At 28.9% G+C, this 21,482-nt stretch overlaps 1 protein-coding gene across 1 annotated transcript in view; it reads left to right on the top strand.

The window, feature by feature from the left end:
- LOC113388996 (neurexin-4) overlaps positions 1–21,482 on the top strand; it is a 55,307-nt gene that overhangs the window by 13,872 nt on the left and 19,953 nt on the right. The window contains exon 3 of the mRNA XM_026626027.1: positions 12,198–12,394. Within this exon, the coding sequence (XP_026481812.1) occupies positions 12,198–12,394 (197 nt within the window). The remainder of the gene's footprint in view (positions 1–12,197; positions 12,395–21,482) is intronic.

The raw sequence follows: 21,482 nt of genomic DNA, 5'->3' as shown, positions 1-21,482 counted from the left end.
AACATGATAGACAAATTGTATGCAATTCGAGTTAATGCATCGAACACACTAATTATTTTGCCAAGGCCCGAAAGATTTTATTGTATATTTCTTCAAGCATATATATGTATTATTATTATTTATTTGTTTATTTATGTAGATACCAATTGGATGTGTGCACTAAATTTTATAATCGTATTGATATACACACATTATCCTCAATTTACTATTTGAAGTTTTACTTTGGAGCAGCAAATTCAATATATGGGAATTCTTGCTACATTTAGCAATAGTAACAAGTTTGGAGAAAAAACTTATGATTTTGTTGGAAAGCTTTCAGAGAAAATAAATAAATTATCCATGTAGAACCCAAGATCTTTTTTCATCGATACACTTATGTATCCATATATCCTATATATAGTCTTATTTCATTGTATCTTATATGTGGTCTATATCTAATTCGATAACAAATATTATGAATAACCAAGGTCCTTAATAGGACCCTTGGGGTACTCCAGTTTTGCTTTGTTTTTCATAACTTCTAAAGAGAAATTTTGAGCAATGGTTTGAAATTAGTATAATTTATTTAAATACACCAGAAATTTCATACACATACATGCTACTGCATCAGCATATTTATTTTCAAATATTATATATATTTATTTTTATTTATTTATGTTTTGTGTGTTAAAATTAACTTTGTGTCAATAAAGGCTAGGTCCAAGTTTGAGATTTGTATTAAATTTTGTGTTTGAAACAAATTAAATTGCTTTTGCACAAAATCTATAGAGACATTACATCTAAAATATTACATAGATTCTACAGTAAAGTTTTAACTTTATAAATAAACTTGATAGGCAAATTGTATGCAATTCGTGTTAACACTTCGAAGATAATAATTGGTTATTTTATCAAAAGAGATAGATTGCATTAAATCTATAGAGAGATTATATCTAAAATATTACATTAAAACATGATAGACAAATTTTATGCAATTCGTGTTTACACATCGAAGAGAATAATTAGTTATTTTATCAAAACTAGATAGATTTTATTGTATTTCTTTCTACTTATATATCGTTATTTACTTTATATATATGTATATATATATATATATATATATATATATTTATACCATGTTTGTAATCATATTTATATGCACACTATTTTATTTCTCAAAGTCTTTATTTTATAGTGACTAATTTAATTCAGTTTATGGGAATTTCTGCTACATTTTGCTTAATAAAGTTTAGTGATTGTCAAGTTTGGAGAAAAAGCTTTTGCTTTTGCTTGAAAGCTTTCAGAGATAATAAATTATCCATGAAGAACCCAAGATCTTTTTTCTCCGACACACACATTTTTTCTTACAGATCTTCATTTTATCTATGTATCCTATATATAGTCCTATATCATTGTATCTTATACATATTCCATACCTATATCATTTATGAATATTATGAATAACAAAGGTCCTTAATAGGACCCTTGTGGTACTCCAATAAAAATAATAATAAAAGATGCACTAACTAATATTGCTTCTTTCTAACATTTTTAAGGAATGTTAGCAGATTCTTGAAAAATTTGGAAAATTCTTGAAAATTCAAGTAATGTCTCGGCAGATTTTTGATAATTATTGTATCCTATATATGGTCTATACCTATATCATTTACGAATATTAAGAATAACAAAGGTCCTTAATAGGATCCTTGTGGCACTCCAATTTTGCTTGGACAAATTGTATGCAATTCGAGTTGTTACTTTTGAGACATTTATCTAATGAAGAGAATGATTAACTATTTATTATAATGATTAATTACTGATATAATTCTTATATGTATAATATATAATTTTATATATTTTCTTTTCCTTTTCTTTCAGAGTTTGTATTATGAATAACAAAGGTCCTTAATAGGACCCTTGTGGCACTCCAATTTTGCTTCGTTTTGTATGCAATTTGAATTGTTACTTTTAAGACATTTATCTAATGAAGAGAATGATTAACTATTTAATAAAATGATTAAATACTGATATAATTTTTATATCATATATAATTTTATATATTTTCTTTTCCTTTTCTTTCAGAGTTTGTATCGAAATATTACTCAGAATACGAATGTAACACCCCATTGCTCGATAGAGCTGCCTTAAAAGCCACCTCACATTTGAGCGAAAGAGGCCCTGAAAATGCAAGACTAGAAGGTCAGTTTTATATTTTTTATTTATATGTATTATAGTACTTGTATTGCATGCTGTAGATAATTGTTGTAAATAATAATAAATTAGGTATTAACCTTTGAGGTTTTTTGGAAAATTTTAGTAGATATTTTGATGTTTTGCATCAGATCAAGAAGGAAATGTGTTTAGAAATCATTATAAATATAAAATGGAATAGAAAAATTTATCAATATACAAAATGGTATTTGATTTGGAAAACTGAATATCGAAATAGGTTTCTAATAACATTATTAGAAATTGATCATGATTGTATTATTGGTAATGGACTGTTTTTAAATGTATACAGTTCAAATACAGTTTTTTTATATAGTACTATGTTTGCAGTAAATTCAATTTGTGAAAATTTTTCATGTAACCTGCAGCATAGGATTTTATTGTTGACCAAGTATTTTTCTGTCTCGTGTCCTAGTTTTGTTTATCTGGAATTACATTGATTTTTGTCTTTTTTTTCTACTCCTTGATTGCTTTATTAGAATTTTTCTAAATAATATCTATAAACCACCACATAGAACTTTTTTCTTTAACATTTGTTGAGCTCTTCAGGACGTACCGTTTGTACTACAATTTTTCAATTTGAGTATGTTTTACATCAATGTGTCTACTATCACAACAAACACTAAAATCAATGAGTTTTGTTTCAAAATTTTGAGATATTAACTTTTTTTAAACAAAAAGTACCCAAAACTTGGCCAAAATTGAAGTTCTGTATTTTGATGAGCTCTTCAGGACGTATCGTTTGTACTACAAACTTGAAATTTGAGTATGTTTTACATCAACTTATCTACTATGGTAACAAATACTAAAATCGATAAGTTTTCTCTCAAAATTTTAAAACATAACATTTTTGCAAAAAATTGTACCAAAAATTTGGATCAAGATCTTGATTCTGTATTTTGATGAGCTCTTCAGGACGTACCGTTTGTACTACAACCTTGTAATTTGAGTATGTTTTACATCAACGTGCCTACTATGACGACAAATACTACAATCAATGGGTTTTGGTTCAAAATTTTGAGATTTTAACTTTTTTTAAACAAAAAGTACCCAAAACTTGGCCAAGATTGAAGTTCTGTATTTTGATGAGCTCTTCAGGACGTATCGTTTATACTATAACCTTGAAATTTGAGTATGTTTTATATCAATATGTCTACTATGGTAACAAATACTAAAATCGATGAGTTTTCTTTTGATATTTTGAGATATTAACTTTTTTTTAACAAAATTTACTCAAAATCTTGCCCAAGATTGAAGTTCTGTATTTTGATGAGCTCTTCAGGACGTATCGTTTGTACTGCAACCTTGCAATTTGAGTATGTTTTACATCAATGTGTCTACTATGACGACAAATACTAAAATCTATTAGTTTTGTTTAAAAATTTTGAGATATTAACTTTTTTAAACAAAAACTACCCAAAACTTGGCCAAGATTGAAGTTCTGTATTTTGATGAGCTCTTCAGGACGTACCGTTTATACTATAACCTTCAAATTTGAGCATGTTTTACATCAACGTGTCTACTTTGACGACAAATACTAAAATCAATGAGCTTTGTTTCAAAATTTTGAGATATTAACTTTTTTTAACAAAAAGTACTAAAAAATTTGGTCAATATCTGCTTTTTGACGAGTTTAGAGGGACATACTGTTTGTACTACAAATTTGTTGAAAATTCAAATTGAGATTTATTAATTACACTTACGGAAAAACATTTTTACAGTATTTTATAAAAAAATATATATACACATTTTTAATAGTTGGTTCAAATTCTTGATAGTTTTATGAATTTCTTGAATTTTATCAAATTCTTTGCAATTGTATGATCAGATCGTATCAGTTTCTTACTGTTTTTTTTTTATTCAATCAGATTCTGGAAAATTTTACTAGATCCTCAAAAATTTCATAAAATCATTTTTGAAAATTTTACTAGATTTTGTAAACAGATATAAAATATCTTTATAATCTTATTCAAAAATTGACTGAAATTTTTGTCACATCTTTGAGAAAATAATCTCAGATCCCTGAAAATTTCCTAAAATCATTTTTTGATATTTACCTAAAACTTACCTGTTTTTTTTGTAAATTCTGGCAGGTTCTTAAAAATGTTGACAGTCATATCCAAATTGATATAAAATATCTTTAATTTTATTCAAATATTGTAAGTGCATTTTACTAGATTTTGTAAACACATAAAAATATCTTTTTAAATTTATTTAAATATTGAGAAGTACCATCAGATTCTTGAAATTTTTGTCACATCTTTGAGAATCTAATCTCAGATCTCCGAAAATTTTCTGAAATAAGTTTATGATATTTTTCTAAAACTTACTTGATTTTTGTAAATACTAGCAGATTCTTAAAAATGTTGACAATCATATCCAGATTGATATAAAATATCTTTTTAATTTTATTCCAGTATTGAAAGTACATTTCACTAGATTTTGCAAACAGATAAAAATATATTCATAATCTTCTAATCTTAGATCTGTGAAAATTTCATAAAATCATTTTTTAATATTTTGCTAAAACTTATCTGCTTTTTGTAAATACTAGCAGATTCTAAACAATGTTGACAATCATATCCAGGTTGTTAAAAACGAATCCATTTTTGAGTTTTCTTTCAAATTTTGACATACTATCATTTAAACTAGTGGTGTATGGCATACATCCATTTAGGTTCTGAGGTAAGCCCCTTAAAAATGTTTAGAAACCTTCAAAACGTCGAGAAATGCATAAATTTTCATTTTTAATTTTCGGTCCATTACTATAACTACCCTACGGGAAGTTAAAAAAAAAACTACAAAAACGTGTATAAGATTAGCATTTTGAGATTTTTGAATTACACTGACGGGAAAAGATTTTTGCACTATCTTTATATACACGTTGATCTGATACAAAACATTCTGCACCGTCCAATAACCCAAATTCCACAAACAACAACAAGAACAATCAATCTTTCAACTCATTCGTCGATTATTAAAATATCAATTTTTAAAATAACCGTTCTCAAAAATTCTCAATAAAAACACAATGGCGAGAGGTCGAGACCAGGTCAATCTTTAATGGAAATATAGAAACATATATGTGCACGTCATAAATAAATCCACAAAATCAAAACAAACAAACAAACATTTTAAATGGAACCATCAAGTCAAGTTGTCTTTCTGTTTCTCTTTAGGTTGAGTAGAAAGGACACAGACTTGTAAGGCGGTGGACAATTTAAAATAATAACATAAAAAGTGTTTTTTTTTTATCAAAATGGTGGTTAGTGTACGTTGGGCTTTCAACGTGTCCTCCTGGACTCCTACAAAAATGCAAATGCAATTCGCCTTATCCTGCATCCAGCAGGAGGAGAAGGAAAGGATCAGTAAATACGTTTTTGGGGACTCTTTCAAGGCGTCTTTGGTGGGGCGTCTGATGCTCCGAAAGTTTGTCCATGTCGTCACCGGTTTGCAGTACAACGAGATCAAATTTAGGCGCGATGATAAGGGCAAACCCTTTTTGGACAACTCCGACTACCAATTGGACGTCAACGTCTCCCACCAGGGCAACTATGCAGTCTTGGCTGGCGAACTTGGCCCTTACAAACTTGGCGTAGATGTCATGAAAATGGAGTACACGACCAAAAACAGACCCTTGGCAGAGTTTTTTAGACTCATGACCAGACATTTCTCACCCCTCGAATGGTGCAACATCAAACAAGGAGCCAACGAGCAAAAACAAACCGAAGGCTTCTACAGACACTGGTGCCTAAAAGAGTCCTACGTCAAAAATTTGGGATGTGGCATCACTGTCAACTTACAAAATATTTCATTCGAAATCCAAAATCGTACTTTGTCTGAAGACAAAGTTGTCTCGGATACAGTTTGCAAGGTGAATGGTGAATATTTAGACGGATGGAGGTTCGAGGAGTCTTTGCTCGATGAGGATCATTGTGTTGCTGTTTCTTTGTATTCGAAGGAGGATAAACCACCAATTAAGTTGTTCGAGTTCCTGAATTTTGATGATTTGGTGAAAAATGCTGTGCCTTTGCTCGAACCTGATCCAGAATTATGCGACGAATTTTTTAAAAAGGAATCTCATCCTTACATAAATAATTAAATATATATATATATATATATATATACATTTAATTTGAGTTTAAAATTCGAGCATAACATCAATAAAAATACTATGAGAGTTTTTTCTTAAAGTTTATTCATTTAAAATACATACGTTTCGGCTAGCATCTTAGCCATCATTCAGTGGTAATCAAGTTAAAATTTTGTATCATAATATAGCATATGAATTATTAGAATACAAAATTTTATTATACGTTTCGACTAGCATCTTAGCCATCATTCAGTGGTAATCAAATTAAATTTTTTTATCCTACTATAGCATATGAATTATTAGGATACAAAATTTTAATTTGATTACCACTGAATGATGGCTAAGATGCTAACCGAAACGTATGGATTTTAAATAAACTTTAAAAAAAACTTTCATACTATTTTTATTTATGTTACGCCCGAATTTTAAACTCAAATTGAATATATATATATATATATATATATATATATATATAAAATTGTTTTGAGAATTTTTGAGAACTATATATATAGTGATAAATATGAAATTATATTTTAAAAATTTATTGTTAGTTTTATGTAGTTTTATATGTAGATCGTATTTAGGCTAAAAGCATGTTCTGTAGTTTTTTTATATAATAAATATTTTTAACACATTTTTGGATATATAAATATATATTTTAAAATTTAGTGTATAAAGAGCAGAAATTATTTGTTGTTTTGACTATTGGCAAGTTGCTAAATAAAACATGCACTAACTAATATTGCTTCGAACGTTTTTAACAATTTTTTTAAACAAATTTTAATTTAAATGTCTATGAAGATAGTGCCAAGTTCTTGAAAATCTTAATCGCTTTTTTTAAAATACATGATTCTTTAAAATTTCGAAAGATTTCACCAGATATTGGAAGATCTTGATAGTTACAGAAAACTGTTTAAATTTTGTTAGATTTTGAAAAACATTACAGGTATTAGACAATATATTGGCAGGTTCTTGAAAGTTTTAAGGCGTTCTTGAAAATATTGGCAAAATCTTAAAAATTTCACTAGATGCATATTAGAAATTTTTGGCAAATTCTTGAAAGTTATGTTAGGTTTTTGAAAATCAGGACAAATTCTTGAAAATCCAAGTAAATTCTTGACAGATTTTTGATAATCCTAGCAAGTTCTTGAAAATCTTGACAGATTTCAGAAAATTTAACCAGATATTATGGAGTCTTGGCAGATTTTTGATAATTCTAGCAAGTTCTTGAAAATCTTGACAAAATTCAGAAAACTTAACTAGATATTAAGGAATGTTGGCAGATTCTTGAAAATTATGACAAATTTTTGAAAATTCAAGTGAATTCTTGACAGATTTTTGATAATCCTAGCAAGTTCTTGAAAATCTTGCCAGATTTTAGAAAATTTAATCAGATATTAAAAAATGTTGATTCTTGAAAATTTATACCGATTTAATGGATTAGAAAATTTTGGCAGGTTCTTGAAACTTGACGGACAGGTTTTAGAAATTTTTCCAGGTATTAGAAAATCTCTTGGCAGTTTCTTGTAGACTTTTGATTAAAATTAATTTTGATTAAATTCTATTAAATTTGTTTGCCATGTTCATCAGATTTTTGCCAGTCTTGTCATTTTTATCAGTTTCCTGGCTGCTTTATCAGATTTCTGACTATTTTATGACTTAAAAATAAACTGTTCTTGAATATGTTTTTATAAAATCCAAAATGTTTCCAACGTCTGCCTCATATTTCAAGTCATCATAAATTGAACAATGATATCAATATCAATAACATCTGCATAAAAATTTTGCATATTTTGCACTTGTATCGAATTTTGCATTTTATTTGCATATTTGATTAATGAAAGTTCATTGATGGACAATGTCAAATGATTTTTTTTTCAATATTAATAATGGTCGTCCATAGTTTCCTTCATAAATTACTGTAGAACTTTTTAAGATACCTATAAATCCTTATAAATACAATTATAATTTGTAATTAATATAAAAATAATACATAAAGTTATAATTAAAGTGTTTCACAACAAATTGGTCCTTCAAAATTCAATCAATCAAACATCAATAAAAAAACAGAGTTCTTAAAAGCGTTAAACATAGTCAGAAATAGTCATAATATATTAGATCATTATATATTGTCATAAATCTTTTATGAATTTTTCTAAAGATTCTCTTAAGTCTTGAAGAATTCTTGAAAATTGGATTCTTGCAAATTTTGGCAAATTGAAATCCTGGCAAGTTCATGACTTTTAGTATTTCTTGTTTATAATTAAAGAAGTTAATCTATGTCAAAAATTATTTGTCAAATCAGATATGATTTTCCAGTACGAGTTTTACAGATTGCATGTCAACCTGCAGTTATTTTTGATAGTAGTAAAGTTCCGTATCTTCTTTTATAATATATATATATATATATATATATATATATATATATAAATGTATAAGTATAATCTACTAAATGAACTCGGATCATGCGGGGTCAAATGCTCGATGCACTCGTAAAAAACTTTTTAGAGCATTGAAGGAAAAAATACAAAATTCTTATAAATTGATTAAACAAAATATTCTAAAGGCTTTTATCAAAGGTCCAAATAAGCCTAAAGGATTTAGTACATTTTTTAGCATATTGCTCCTAATTTTTAAAAAATTTATATTTTATTTTAAAACTTGATACGAAATCTTACAATACAAAACGAATTCTAAATAGAAAAATTATCTTGGAAACTAGAAATTAATTTTTCAAACTCACTCACAAACAAATAGTTTATTGATACTAGTTGTTATGAAATGTACAGTCTAGACCAGTGTCAATAAAATCAAATGGGGCCACATTTGCAAACATTATCTCAGGCACATAGTAGTACCCTCTTGAACAGTTTCAAAAATGTATTTTATAAACCCAACATCATTTGACTTAATTTTTTAAATTTCTAATAAAAGTAACTATTAGATTTTCATTTCCCCCGAGCTTCATTTTCACAATTTTTATTTTCCCGGAGTAACTTTTCCGATCAAGTGTTTATCGCCAAAGATTGGGGGGCGCCGCCTCGGGGCTCCATCGGAGACATCGCGGGCACCCAAATGAATGATACAGTAATAAAATGATATAAAACATGCAATCCGGGGGAATGCAATCGAACCGACGAAGAGTTCCGTAACATCGTTATAGTAATTTAGCAAAAGTTTTGAAGAAATATAAAGACATAACAAGAAATGGGACAGGGTATGGATTTAGTCAGAATGGTAGGTTTGTCTAAGAATAGAAAAGTATGTCAACACATTTTTAGAATTGGCTGAACTGAGGGTATGAATTGTCTTGAAACTTGCCAAATATGATATTCAATGAATTCCTAATTTTTGCTGGAAAGCAATTAATTGGCCTTTTGTTCTAAGAATTAGATAACATCCTGCTGACAATTTCCACAATCTAGTAAGATTTGAAGAAAGATTTACGAAAGTTTTGAGAATATGATAAAAATTTTATCGATCTGCTAGAGTATAAACTAGATTACTTAGAATTCTTCTGTAATGGTGTATGAAAGCATCATCCTTCTGAACGATTACTCAGATTTTGATAAATCTTTCTAAAGTTTGTTAAGGGAATTTTTTAGGATTTTTTGATTTATAGAAATATAGTTAGATTGTAGAAATAAATGGAAAAAATTACAAAAAACCGTCTATAATTGTTTCGCCTTGAAAATATTTGAGGCATAGTTTGACATTAAAAACAAATGAAGACTGTCATTTGCCAAACATTTATATTCACTAATAGGCTAAGGCAATATTAAAATATAATATATTTATGATTATGAATAAGAAAAATGTAATATCCACATCAGTGATTTCCAACGTGGAGCGCATTGGAGGGCAATTTGTAAATTCAGGGGGGCAATTTGAAAATTTTGGTGATTTGAATGTGACGTAGTATAATATTGGCAAAAGATTCAACAAAAACAAATTTTGGTGATTTTAATGTAATTTAGTATAGTATTGGTAAAACATTTAACAAAAAACGCTTCTTAGATCTAACTAAGACAGTCCTAGTTTTTAACGTTGCTTCCTTGGTGCCGAATTACGTTGTTTTTTCCGGGGTTGACCTGACTTTTAAAAATAGTTAGCTTGAATTTGAATTTTTTTTGTTACTGTATTATCGACCAGAGGCTGATTAGTTAAGATTTTTAAGAATGTGCCACAAGGTACAAAAATCTGGTGAAATTCTCAAGGGTTCGGTAGACTTTTCGGAGATCTGATAAATTTATTAAAGATCTGATGTGATCCTGAATGATTTGATAAAATTTTAAAGGGTCATTTGGGAATTATGCTGATTTTAGCTAAATCTAGTTTGTGTATTTAATAACATCACATGAGACTGACTTTAGTTTCAAATTTATGTTATGATGATGTCACGAAAAATTAATTTAATTTTAAAACTAGACAGAAAATCTTCCATTACTCAATGTATTTTATTCTAGACTTACTGGATACTGACATTTCAATATATATATATATATATATATATATATATATATATATATATATATGTATAATATGGTTAGGATTTGATTTAGGATCCCCTAGTTTCACGGATTGTTTCTGACAGCCTTTACTAATAGGATTAAACATATGGGTGACAACACCCTTAAATCTTATTAAGAATTCTTTATATATGTATATATATATATATATATATATATTATATATATATATATATATATATATATATATATATATATATATACAATAGTAAATTACGATTTGTGTCAACTATTACAAACTTTCATTGATAAAATTAGAGGGGATATTTGTACTGATTTATTCGAATAGTATAATTTTTTAAATATTCTGCGTGATGAAAATTGACTGATTTTGGTAAGATTTCAGCACTATGTGAACATTGATACACTTTTGATATGAGGCCAAGTTTAAAAATTAGTTTTCGATTAAATATGTTCTAGATTTTATTCTAGAAGTAATTCTGTGAAACCCATTAGTAAAACCATCATACTTACCATAATTATTGGATAAGTATGTGAAACCTTAATTATTGTAGTAGTTACTTTACTGGTGATCGAAATATATGTCAATTTTTAGGATGGTATCAAATTAACAATACCTAAATATATATAAAAATTTAGACCATCAGGTTGTAATGGTTTGGTTGGAAAATAGATGAATGATGTCAACTAATCCTAAATTAATAAAAGAGCACTGAAGAAAACAGCACCTAATAATTGTCTCTTTTAACAAGCATACAGTAGATGTTATTTTAATATAAATAATTTAGATACTAACGAGGGAATGGATTTAACTAACCATGAAAATAACCAAATTTATGTAACAGATTGAAGATAACATTTAGAAATAATATTCAATGTCGTGGACTAACTCAAAAAAATCACTGAAGAAAACAGCACCTAATTGTCTCTTTTAACAAGCATACAGTAGATGTTATTTTAATATAAATAATTTAGATACTAACGAGGGAATGGATTTAACTAACCATGAAAATAACCAAATTTATGTAACAGATTGAAGATAACATTTAGAAATAATATTCAATGTCGTGGACTAACTCAAAAAAATCACTGAAGAAAACAGCACCTAATTGTCTCTTTTAACAAGCATACAGTAGATGTTATTTTAATATAAATAATTTAGATACTAACGAGGGAATGGATTTAACTAACCAAGAAAATAAACAAATTTATGTAACAGATTGAAGATAACATAAATAAATAATATCCAAAGTCCTGGACTAACTAAAAAAATCACCCAAATCACAAGAAATCTATCCTAACATATTGCATCGATATCCTCCATACTAACCATCACCAGGAGTTGGAAAATCCTCAACTAACCAAAACTATTAATACTATATAATGGTATTTTGACCATTATCCAGGAGGAAATGCCTGGACGGCCAGAAATTCCGATTTCGACCAGAGGCTGATCATCGATCTTGGCCAGATAATGAATGTGACCAGGATTGCCATCCAGGGAAGGGCTCATAGTACTGAATTCGTTACCGAATTTGCAATCAGTTACGGACATAATGGATTGGACTACGCTGATTATAAGGAACCAGGAGGCTATACGAAGGTAGAAATGGATAAAGGAAATAGGAATAGAATAATGATATAAAAAATAGTAATATGATTTAAAAAAATCGTGTAAAAGATATACGACTGTGGAGGGATAGGACGTTTTGAAATAGAATTTAACTAGTGGGGCGCATGGCATGGTGCTTTAAGGCAAATTGCTGGTACTTCTCGTGCCAAAAAAAATTTTTTTTGAAAAGATTAACATTTTTGAAAAACATTTACTCTGAAAAAATTATAATAGATTTTTGAGAAACTATAAATTTTTGACAAAAGTTTACTTTTTTTTTGAAAAATAAACGTTTTTGAAGAAAAATTTATTTAATTTTGAAGAAATAGTCGACGAAAATTTGTATCCGCACACACACACACACATACATCCATTTTTTCTTAGGTATGCCTAAATGTTCAGAAGGTTTTGAAACGTAAAGATACATAAAAATTTTCATCTTCGATTTTTTTGCGATTACTATAACTTACCCTACGGGAAGTTAATAAAAAAAAGTTCTGACTTCTAAATTTTCTTTTAGATTCTATTAATACTATTATTGACTTTCCATAGGGTAGTTATAGTAATCATCTAAAAATCTAAATTGAAAATTTTTGCATTTCTCAAAGTTTTGAAGGTTTCTGAACATTTTGGCATACTTCAGAAAAAATGGATGTGTGTGTATGTGTATGTGTGTGTGTTTTGTATGCTCGCATTTTTAGTCCACGTTTATTCAACCGATTTGAATGGTTAAAAAACATTCGATCCCTATTGATAGGGAGATGTGCTGATTAGTTTTTGGCAAAGGCAGGTCCCGCCATTTTGAAGATACAGAGCTAAATGTGCAAAAAATGGCAGTGTTTGAATGATTCAAAAAACTTTCTGCTTGTATTGACAAAACAATGAGGATAAAAAATTATCACATCTTTTTTTATTTTCAATAAAATTTTTGTAATTTTTTGATTAAGAAATTCAAAAAATTACCCAGGCTAAGCACAGTCTAAGCGCCACTCTGGTACAAATGTTCACCCGAGTGCGTTTAGACTGTTTATGTAATGGATCACTTTTCCAATTCGAATTTTGTGAAAACTATTGAAAAATGTGAAAATGCCGCCAAGCTAAGCACAGTATAAGTGAAAATGTCGCACAGAATTATTTGCAAATGCGTTTAGACTGTGGAGCACTTTTTCAATTTTGTGCAAATTAGGCAACTATTTTTTTTTTGAAATTGAATTCGAATTGAAATGACGATTGTTAATGTTCTGGAGATAAATTGATTTATTTATAATTTACATTTGATTTGCTCAGATATAACAAGAGAGCAAAAATAATGAAAGTTACAGTATTTGTAATAATATATTTGAAAGCGTTTAAAATTTGTCGAATATTTCATTACGGTACGGGAATTTTCAGCAATTTGCCTTATGGCACGATGCCATACACCACTAGTTTATTCTTGCTTCATTCGATTCATTGCTACATGCAGTACTCGACCAGGATTCGATCCGAGTACCCCCGCCTGTATCTGCTAGTCGAGCACTAGACTAGACTAGGTCACATTATTTATGATTTATTTATTGTATATATATATATATATATATATACATATACATATATATATATATATATATATATATATATATATAACAAATGTATTCTGAGTGGATAATAGATATTAATTTGGAAATATGAGCAAACAACACTCTTTTTTGCATTAATTTATTAAATAATAATTTTCACAAATGTTTCGAGACTAGGTTTGTCTCATCATCAGTGTGTTATAATTTTAAATTTAAAATATGGAAATCTAAATTAGCATTATGTGTTATCCGTTACAAGTCGTTCGATATACATACATGAGTATATTGAATTAGTATATACATTATATCGAATGAGTATATACAGTATATCGAACGACTTGTAACGAATAACACATAATGCTAATTTAGGTTTCCATATTTTAAATTTTAAATTATAACACACTGATGATGAGACAAACCTAGTCTCGAAACGTTTGTGAAAATTATTATTTTATAAATTAGTGCAAAAAAGTGTTGTTTGCTCATATTTCCAAATTAATATATATATATATATATATATATATATATATATATATTTTAAGTTTGTGTTTTAATTTTGAGTGAGTGTGTCGTAGTTCGGTATGTCTATTTTTAACCAACCCATCATTCAGTAGTGCTTTTTAGACTTTATATCCATATCTATTTGTATCTGTCTATTAATATTTCATATTTCATATTTCACATATACTAACACATCATAATTTTTTCTCTTCCCAATTTTATTTGCTGCTCCAAAAATACTAAAATGGAAACGGAATGACGAAATCATCGTGGAACTGATGGAAACTTGATCCTGGATTGAAAATACATTTTACTTTGGTTTCATCAATTTATTCTTTCTATATTTTTATTCCAACCTAATTTTCCTTTTTCCTTAATCTCCATCCAACATTTTTTTTTGTCATCCTATAACACCAGGATCCAATGCCTGGTCGCCCCAGGACAGTACATATAACAATTTCCTCTGGGTTGACCTCGGAGCAAGAATGGAGGTCAGGGCGGTTGCAACTGCAGGAAGACCAGGAAGCAGGGAGTATGTGTGGGAGTACGCAGTGCAATATTCTGATGATGGTGATGCCTGGAGGTCCTGCACCGACGCCCACGGAGATGTCCAGGTACCAGGAGGGAAAAGATTGGATATATGTCAATTATTAGGTTTTTTGTAATGATAGAAGTGGAGTCATTTGTAGAAGTTACTACTCTTCTGTCGTTTCCAAAACCTGCTAAATATTTTTGTCCTAAAGTTATTTGCGGAAGATCAATAGAATTTCTTAAGTTCGTAAAGGGTATGGGCGTGTTTCCATACAGAATTGGCCCCACCCTGGTATTTAAATAATTTTGATGCCATTTTATAGGTATTTTCGAGAAAATTCGAAATACCAAATTTCAAATCCGTAGCTCATCATTTGGCCGAGATATCAGTGAAAACATGTGAAAGTGGCCCCTTTTTTTAAACTCACTTTTTGTCGGAAATATGAGAGATATCGAAAAACTGTTAACGTCATTCTATTTGTACTGATCTTGTCTATGTTGTTCATAACAATTATTTGTTAGTGCGTGAAAAGGTGAAAATTATTTTTCATTTTCATTTTCGTCTTTGGACTACTTTTATATTAGCATCATTTGAAAGCCTGTACATTTTTCTTCTGTTATTCAAAAATCCATTCAAATGTAAGTGGAAATTTGGGTGAAATGTTGGAAAAACTTAAGCTAGTACACGCGCTGCCGGTACAAGAACACCCATATAAAGTCGCTTTGCAAGCATAAGGCTCGTCGTTATCGCGCGCCTCGACAAATTATGCATATAAGTATGGAAATATTTATTAAAAACCAAAATTTATTTATATCTTGTAAATAAGCATATTCATTAGTCATAATAAAAATTCAACGCGCCGAATAAAACAATAATTATTATTATTGATTATTTTCATTCGCCGTATAAGCTTCTGACTAATATATTTCAATGTATGAAAAAGTTGAGATTTCATTATTTTTCATATATTAAAAGTATATTGAAAAATATATCTCTGTGAGCAATTTGTTTACACATAGAATTTCACAAATTATAATTGTGGTTTTTCCATGGAGAATAGGTAAAATAGTAATTATTATTTTTTGAATCGATATTAGTTTTGCAAAAAATATATTGTCTTTTCTGTGCACCATTTATGACTTCACTAAAATTGCAATAATTTCACATTTTAGTGACATTTTTATCATAATATCGAAAAATTGCAAGTATTACAATATACATAGAAAGGGAATTAAATTGTGAAAACTGTAGATGATGCAGAATTGTATAGTAGTTACATAGAAAAAATAATTATAATTGTTTTTACTATTCGCTGAAAAAATAATAGTTGTCATTTAGATAGCCATAATAATTATAATTTAAACAGAGATATATTTTTTGTAATATACTTTTAATACTTAATATATTTTTAATACTTACATACTTGCGTTGAATAGCTATGAAATGTATTCTGACATATATTTTTATCGATTTTTTAGTTAATGATAACTATATAAAATATAATAACATTGCAAAAAATCAAAAAAGGTAATAAATTAAAATTAAAATACTTGTTATTGCCGACGTAAATATATGAAAAATATTGAACGCTTAAGTTTTTCATACATTGAAATATATTAGTCAGAAGCTTAAGAGCCGCACTGGTAGAAAATGGAAAATGAAAAATCATTTTCACCTTTTCACGCACTATTGTATACATATAATGAGAAAATATTTTTTTTCTCATTATTTGTTATGAACAACATAGACAAAGATCAGTATAAATAGAATGACGTTAACATTTTTTCGATATCTCTCATATTTCCGACCGAAAGGGACCACTTTCACATGTTTTCACTGATATCTCGGCCAAATGATGAGTTACGGATTTGAAATTTGGTATTTCGAATTTTCTCAAAAATACCTATAAAATGGCATCAAAATTATTTAAATACCAGGGTGGGGCCAATTCTTTATGGAAACACGCCCAGACCCTTCATCAGTTCTTTTTTCCAATCTTTCTAAATATTTATGTTGACTCCGTATTTAGATACTACTTTTTTTAATTAAGAATTTCCTTGGCCTTGACTAAAGATCGCTTGCTGCTGGTTCCGGAAACTTTGTCATTGACCAACTTTGAATCAAATAAATTGATTTTCAAATGTCTTTTGGAAAAGAAATCATGGACCTTATTTAACAAGTCCGAAGACTCATATACAATGTTCGACAACTTTATTTCTACATTTTTATTCAACTTCAATCAAGCTTTTCCTCTCATTAAGAAAACCGTTTGCCCAAAAAATAATACTGCAACTCCTTGGCTAACTAAAGAGTTGAGAATTTCACTTAAAAGATTAGCATTTCTTGAGAGATTATCGATAGCATGGCTTTTATAATTTATTTTTTGAAATATAGGGCAACTTTAAATGATCTAATCAATTTAGCGAAGATCAAATTCAACGACAACTTGATTTTTAATTCAGCAAATAAACAGAAAACAATTTGGTCCCTAATTAACTCGGAAATTAATACGAAAACTAAATCTTAACTGATTGATTGTCTTACAATTAACGGCGACAAGATTTTTGGTAAGGTAGTCATATCTAATAAATTTAATCACTTTTTTGTCACCGAAGCGTCTAAATTAACTCGATCACCATTAGTTCGACTAAATCTCTGTACGCGCGAAATAATTCTACATTTGTTCTTTATCATGTAAATTTAGAAGAATTAAAGCAAACTTTTCTATCGATAAAAGTAACTACTTCAGCGGGTCCGGATCAGATACCTAGTCTAATTCTTAAAGAATTCTCTCTCTTTTTCTATATATTTTTTTTCTATATATATTTTTCTATATAGATAGATTTATGTTATGTTTAAATAAATGCTTCGTTGAAGAAATATTTCCATCCCACCTCAAGCATTCAAAATTTTTTCTACTTCATAAGAAAAATAATAAAGACGATATAAATAATTACCGTCCTATTTCCTTTTTGAACTCTTTCGATAAAATAATTGAAAAAATCTTGCATACTAGATTAACGTCTTTTCTCAATAAATATAATATTTTGTTCAAGAATCAGCATGGTTTCCGGAAGAACCATTCTACTTCCCACTCAATTTATAATTTAGTTCATAACATCATTGACTCCTTCGAAGAAGCCACATATTGTACTGCGATATTTTGCGATCTGTCCAAAGCTTTTGATAGTATTTCTCATCAAAGACTTCTTGATAAATTAGAAAATTGTGGTATTCGCGGATGTTCGCTCAAACTATTTGAATCTTACCTGTCTAATCGAACACAAAGCGTTTACTTAATTAACGATCACGAGCAAATAATTTCGGATAAATTGACAAGTACATTGGGTGTGCCCCAAGGATCAATTTTAGGGCTTCTTTTATTTCTAATATATATTAATGATTTACTCCATTACAAATCTTTGTGATTTTATTCTTTTTGCGGTTATCACCAAGGCCAAATCTCTTAATGAATTACAACATAAATTAAATGTGGTTATGTCAGAAATAACGAAATGGTTTTGTGAAAATAATCTAGTCCTCAATAATGATAAGGCCCAACCTGTACAACCATGCTTTTTTTTTATTGCTATTTTATTAATTTAATTTTTTACGGTTTTAAATGAGTATAACTTTCAACCTTGTGCAAGAATTTTGAACTTGACTGGTGGTCAAATAGACTTTAATATGATGAACTTGATGATGAACATTGTATTTAATGTTCGAATAGCTTTTTTCAGCTCTTTTTTTTCAGAAGCGAAATTCGTGCAGCTACTATGATTATTATAAAATTACTATCCTTTTAATATTAACTATGAATAAGCTTGACAAGAGCCTGAAATAATATCTATTATTATTGATTACGGCTTGCTTATGAATAAATAAATAAATAAATGAAAAATTATTGTTTTTGCTCAAATATTTAATTCTTGTACGAGAAATTTCAACAATTTATCATAAGGCACCTTTCCATGCACACCTAGTTAATTTTTATAAATAAACCACTTTCCGTAGGACTATAATAATTTAGTATGTTTCTTTTCTTTTAATGTTTATTTGTTGACTTTCTACACTCGTACATTAGTCATATACATTTTATAAGTTATCTTTACAATTTTATTTTATTTGATTGTATATAATTATATAGCGCACCATATATTCTTTTTTTTTCAATAATGTTATAAAATTTGTTGGGATGGAGATTTTTTTGTCTTACTTAGTATGTTCCTTAAGACCAGGTACTCTATTTCCATACAAATATTCATTAAAACGTCTTTTTTAAACAATCAATTACGAAAAAACGCCCTAGTCGATCTTTGCACAAAACTAATTAGCATGATTAAAAAAAAAACTTGACAAGAGCCTGAAATAATATCTATTATTATTGATTACGGCTTGCTTATGAATTAATAAATAAATAAATAAGAGTAGTTCTTAAGGATTTTTAAAATTCACATTCCATCAAAGTTGACTTCAACATTGAACCAGCTTTCAGTAATTACACCAGAAATCTTTGGTTCTTTTTTTGACATTTTAGTATCACTCCAATCAGCAAAACATTAACACAAAAAATCTAAAATTACTTCTACCTTAGTAATTGAGGTTTTACCAGGTTAAATCAAAAACAATCACTGATTATGGTACTACAACTAACAATCATCAATAACTCTAACTTCTTATACCGACGAACTTGAATGAAAAGATTTTGAATGAATGATTTTAAGAATATTGTGTATCAATAAATTAGATTTGGATGTTCATGTAGTTTTTCTTCAGTTATTCAAAGGTAACAAGGATGGCGATTCGATACGATATAACGAGTTTGAAGTTCCAATAATCGCTCAGTGGATCAGATTAATCCTACCAGGTGGAGGGACAGGATCTCACTTCGAGTTGAACTTTATGGCTGCGATTATAGTAAGTAGAAAAGTAACCAACCAAAGTAAAATATAATAGCATCCCTGTGCTACCAGTTCAAAATTTAACTTTATTCTTAGTCAACCATAAAACAACCAGTTCATAAATTTGATATCGTACTTGTGCATCTATAAGTTGACCAAGAATAAATATCATCTTCTAGGTTTGTCATCACTTCCAACCAGTTTGGAAAAAATTATTGAAAAACCATTTTTCAAAAACCATACAAGCAGAAATTTTTAACATACAAAAAACACGAAGTGAAGTTAAATATAGCTCTAGGAGTTCCACAAGGTTTTGTTCTTGGTCCTTGCAATTTTAGGAAGAATTTTCTGAAGTTTGTTAAAAATCCAAGCCAAGTTGTAACTGATTTTCGCGAATAAAATTGATTTAATTTAGATATATTTCATCCTTTCAGCTCTGAACCCATTATCCTGAAACTATTGAAAAACCATTTTTCCTTCATCCCTGCCTTCTTATTGGTATATTTCTATTTCCCCAGATGCCGAAACATTATACTTCAATGGTACATCCCTCGTTCAACTGGACTTGCTGAGAGATCCAATATCAGCCAGCAAGGAATCGATCAGATTCAGATTCAAAACAGCCAAGGACAATGGAGTGCTTTTGTACAGCCGAGGCACTCAGGGTGATTTCATAGCCTTGCAACTTTTGGATAACAGGATGCTGCTAAATATGGATTTAGGTAATAAATGATCTATATTTGTAAGATGGATTTAATTTAATGACAATGTTGAGGTTATGTTGGTTTTTTAGGTTCCCGGATGATGACCAGTTTGTCTGTGGGCAGTTTGCTTGACGACAACATCTGGCACGATGTTGTTATTTCAAGAGACAAGAGGGATGTTGTTTTTTCAGTTGACAGAGTTATGATACAAGGGAAGTTGAAAGGGGAGTTTTATAGACTGAACTTGAACCGGGAGGTATGTAGGTCACTTTGAAGATAAAAAAATTTGTAGCGCTCCCTACCAGTTTTTTTATACCTATATAATATTTATAAAATCTCAAACCTTAAATTTTAATAATATATTTATAATGTGCTATATTATTTGATGTAACCTTGCATTCTAAATTAGAAAATTTTACCATTGAGAGCAAATAAAACGCTACTTAAAACAATGCATACATTTAAAACAAAAAAAAGTTAGTTGCCTCTTATTGCTCCTCTGGATATTACAATCGCCCACCGGGGGGCGACATCGCCCTCTTTGAGACAGACTGGTTTATATATTTACATATCCAAAATTTTGTGTCTATTTTCAGTTTTACATTGGTGGCGTCCCGAACACTCAAGAAGGCTGGTGGTTGCTCAAAATTTTACAGGTTGCATGGAAAATCTGTATTTCAATTCTACAAACATCATGTTGGATATGAGGCAAGCTTTTGAGGAAGGAGAGGCTCTTCGGTACACCAAAGTCCATACGATGTACACTTGTCCGGTAAGAAAAATAAAAAATATAGTCAAATTTGAGGGTTCTTAACACTTCTAGTTATTTTTTATTTGCAGGAACCTCCAATTATACCAGTAACCTTCCTGACAAGCAAGGCG

This window comes from Ctenocephalides felis, unplaced genomic scaffold (genome assembly GCF_003426905.1).
Source record: "Ctenocephalides felis isolate EL2017-DRISC unplaced genomic scaffold, ASM342690v1 CF-g0.4_SCAFFOLD_03573, whole genome shotgun sequence".
NCBI classification, from domain to species: domain Eukaryota; kingdom Metazoa; phylum Arthropoda; class Insecta; order Siphonaptera; family Pulicidae; genus Ctenocephalides; species Ctenocephalides felis.
Note: the sequence above shows the minus strand (reverse complement) of the source record. Positions and strands in the feature narration are given on the sequence as shown.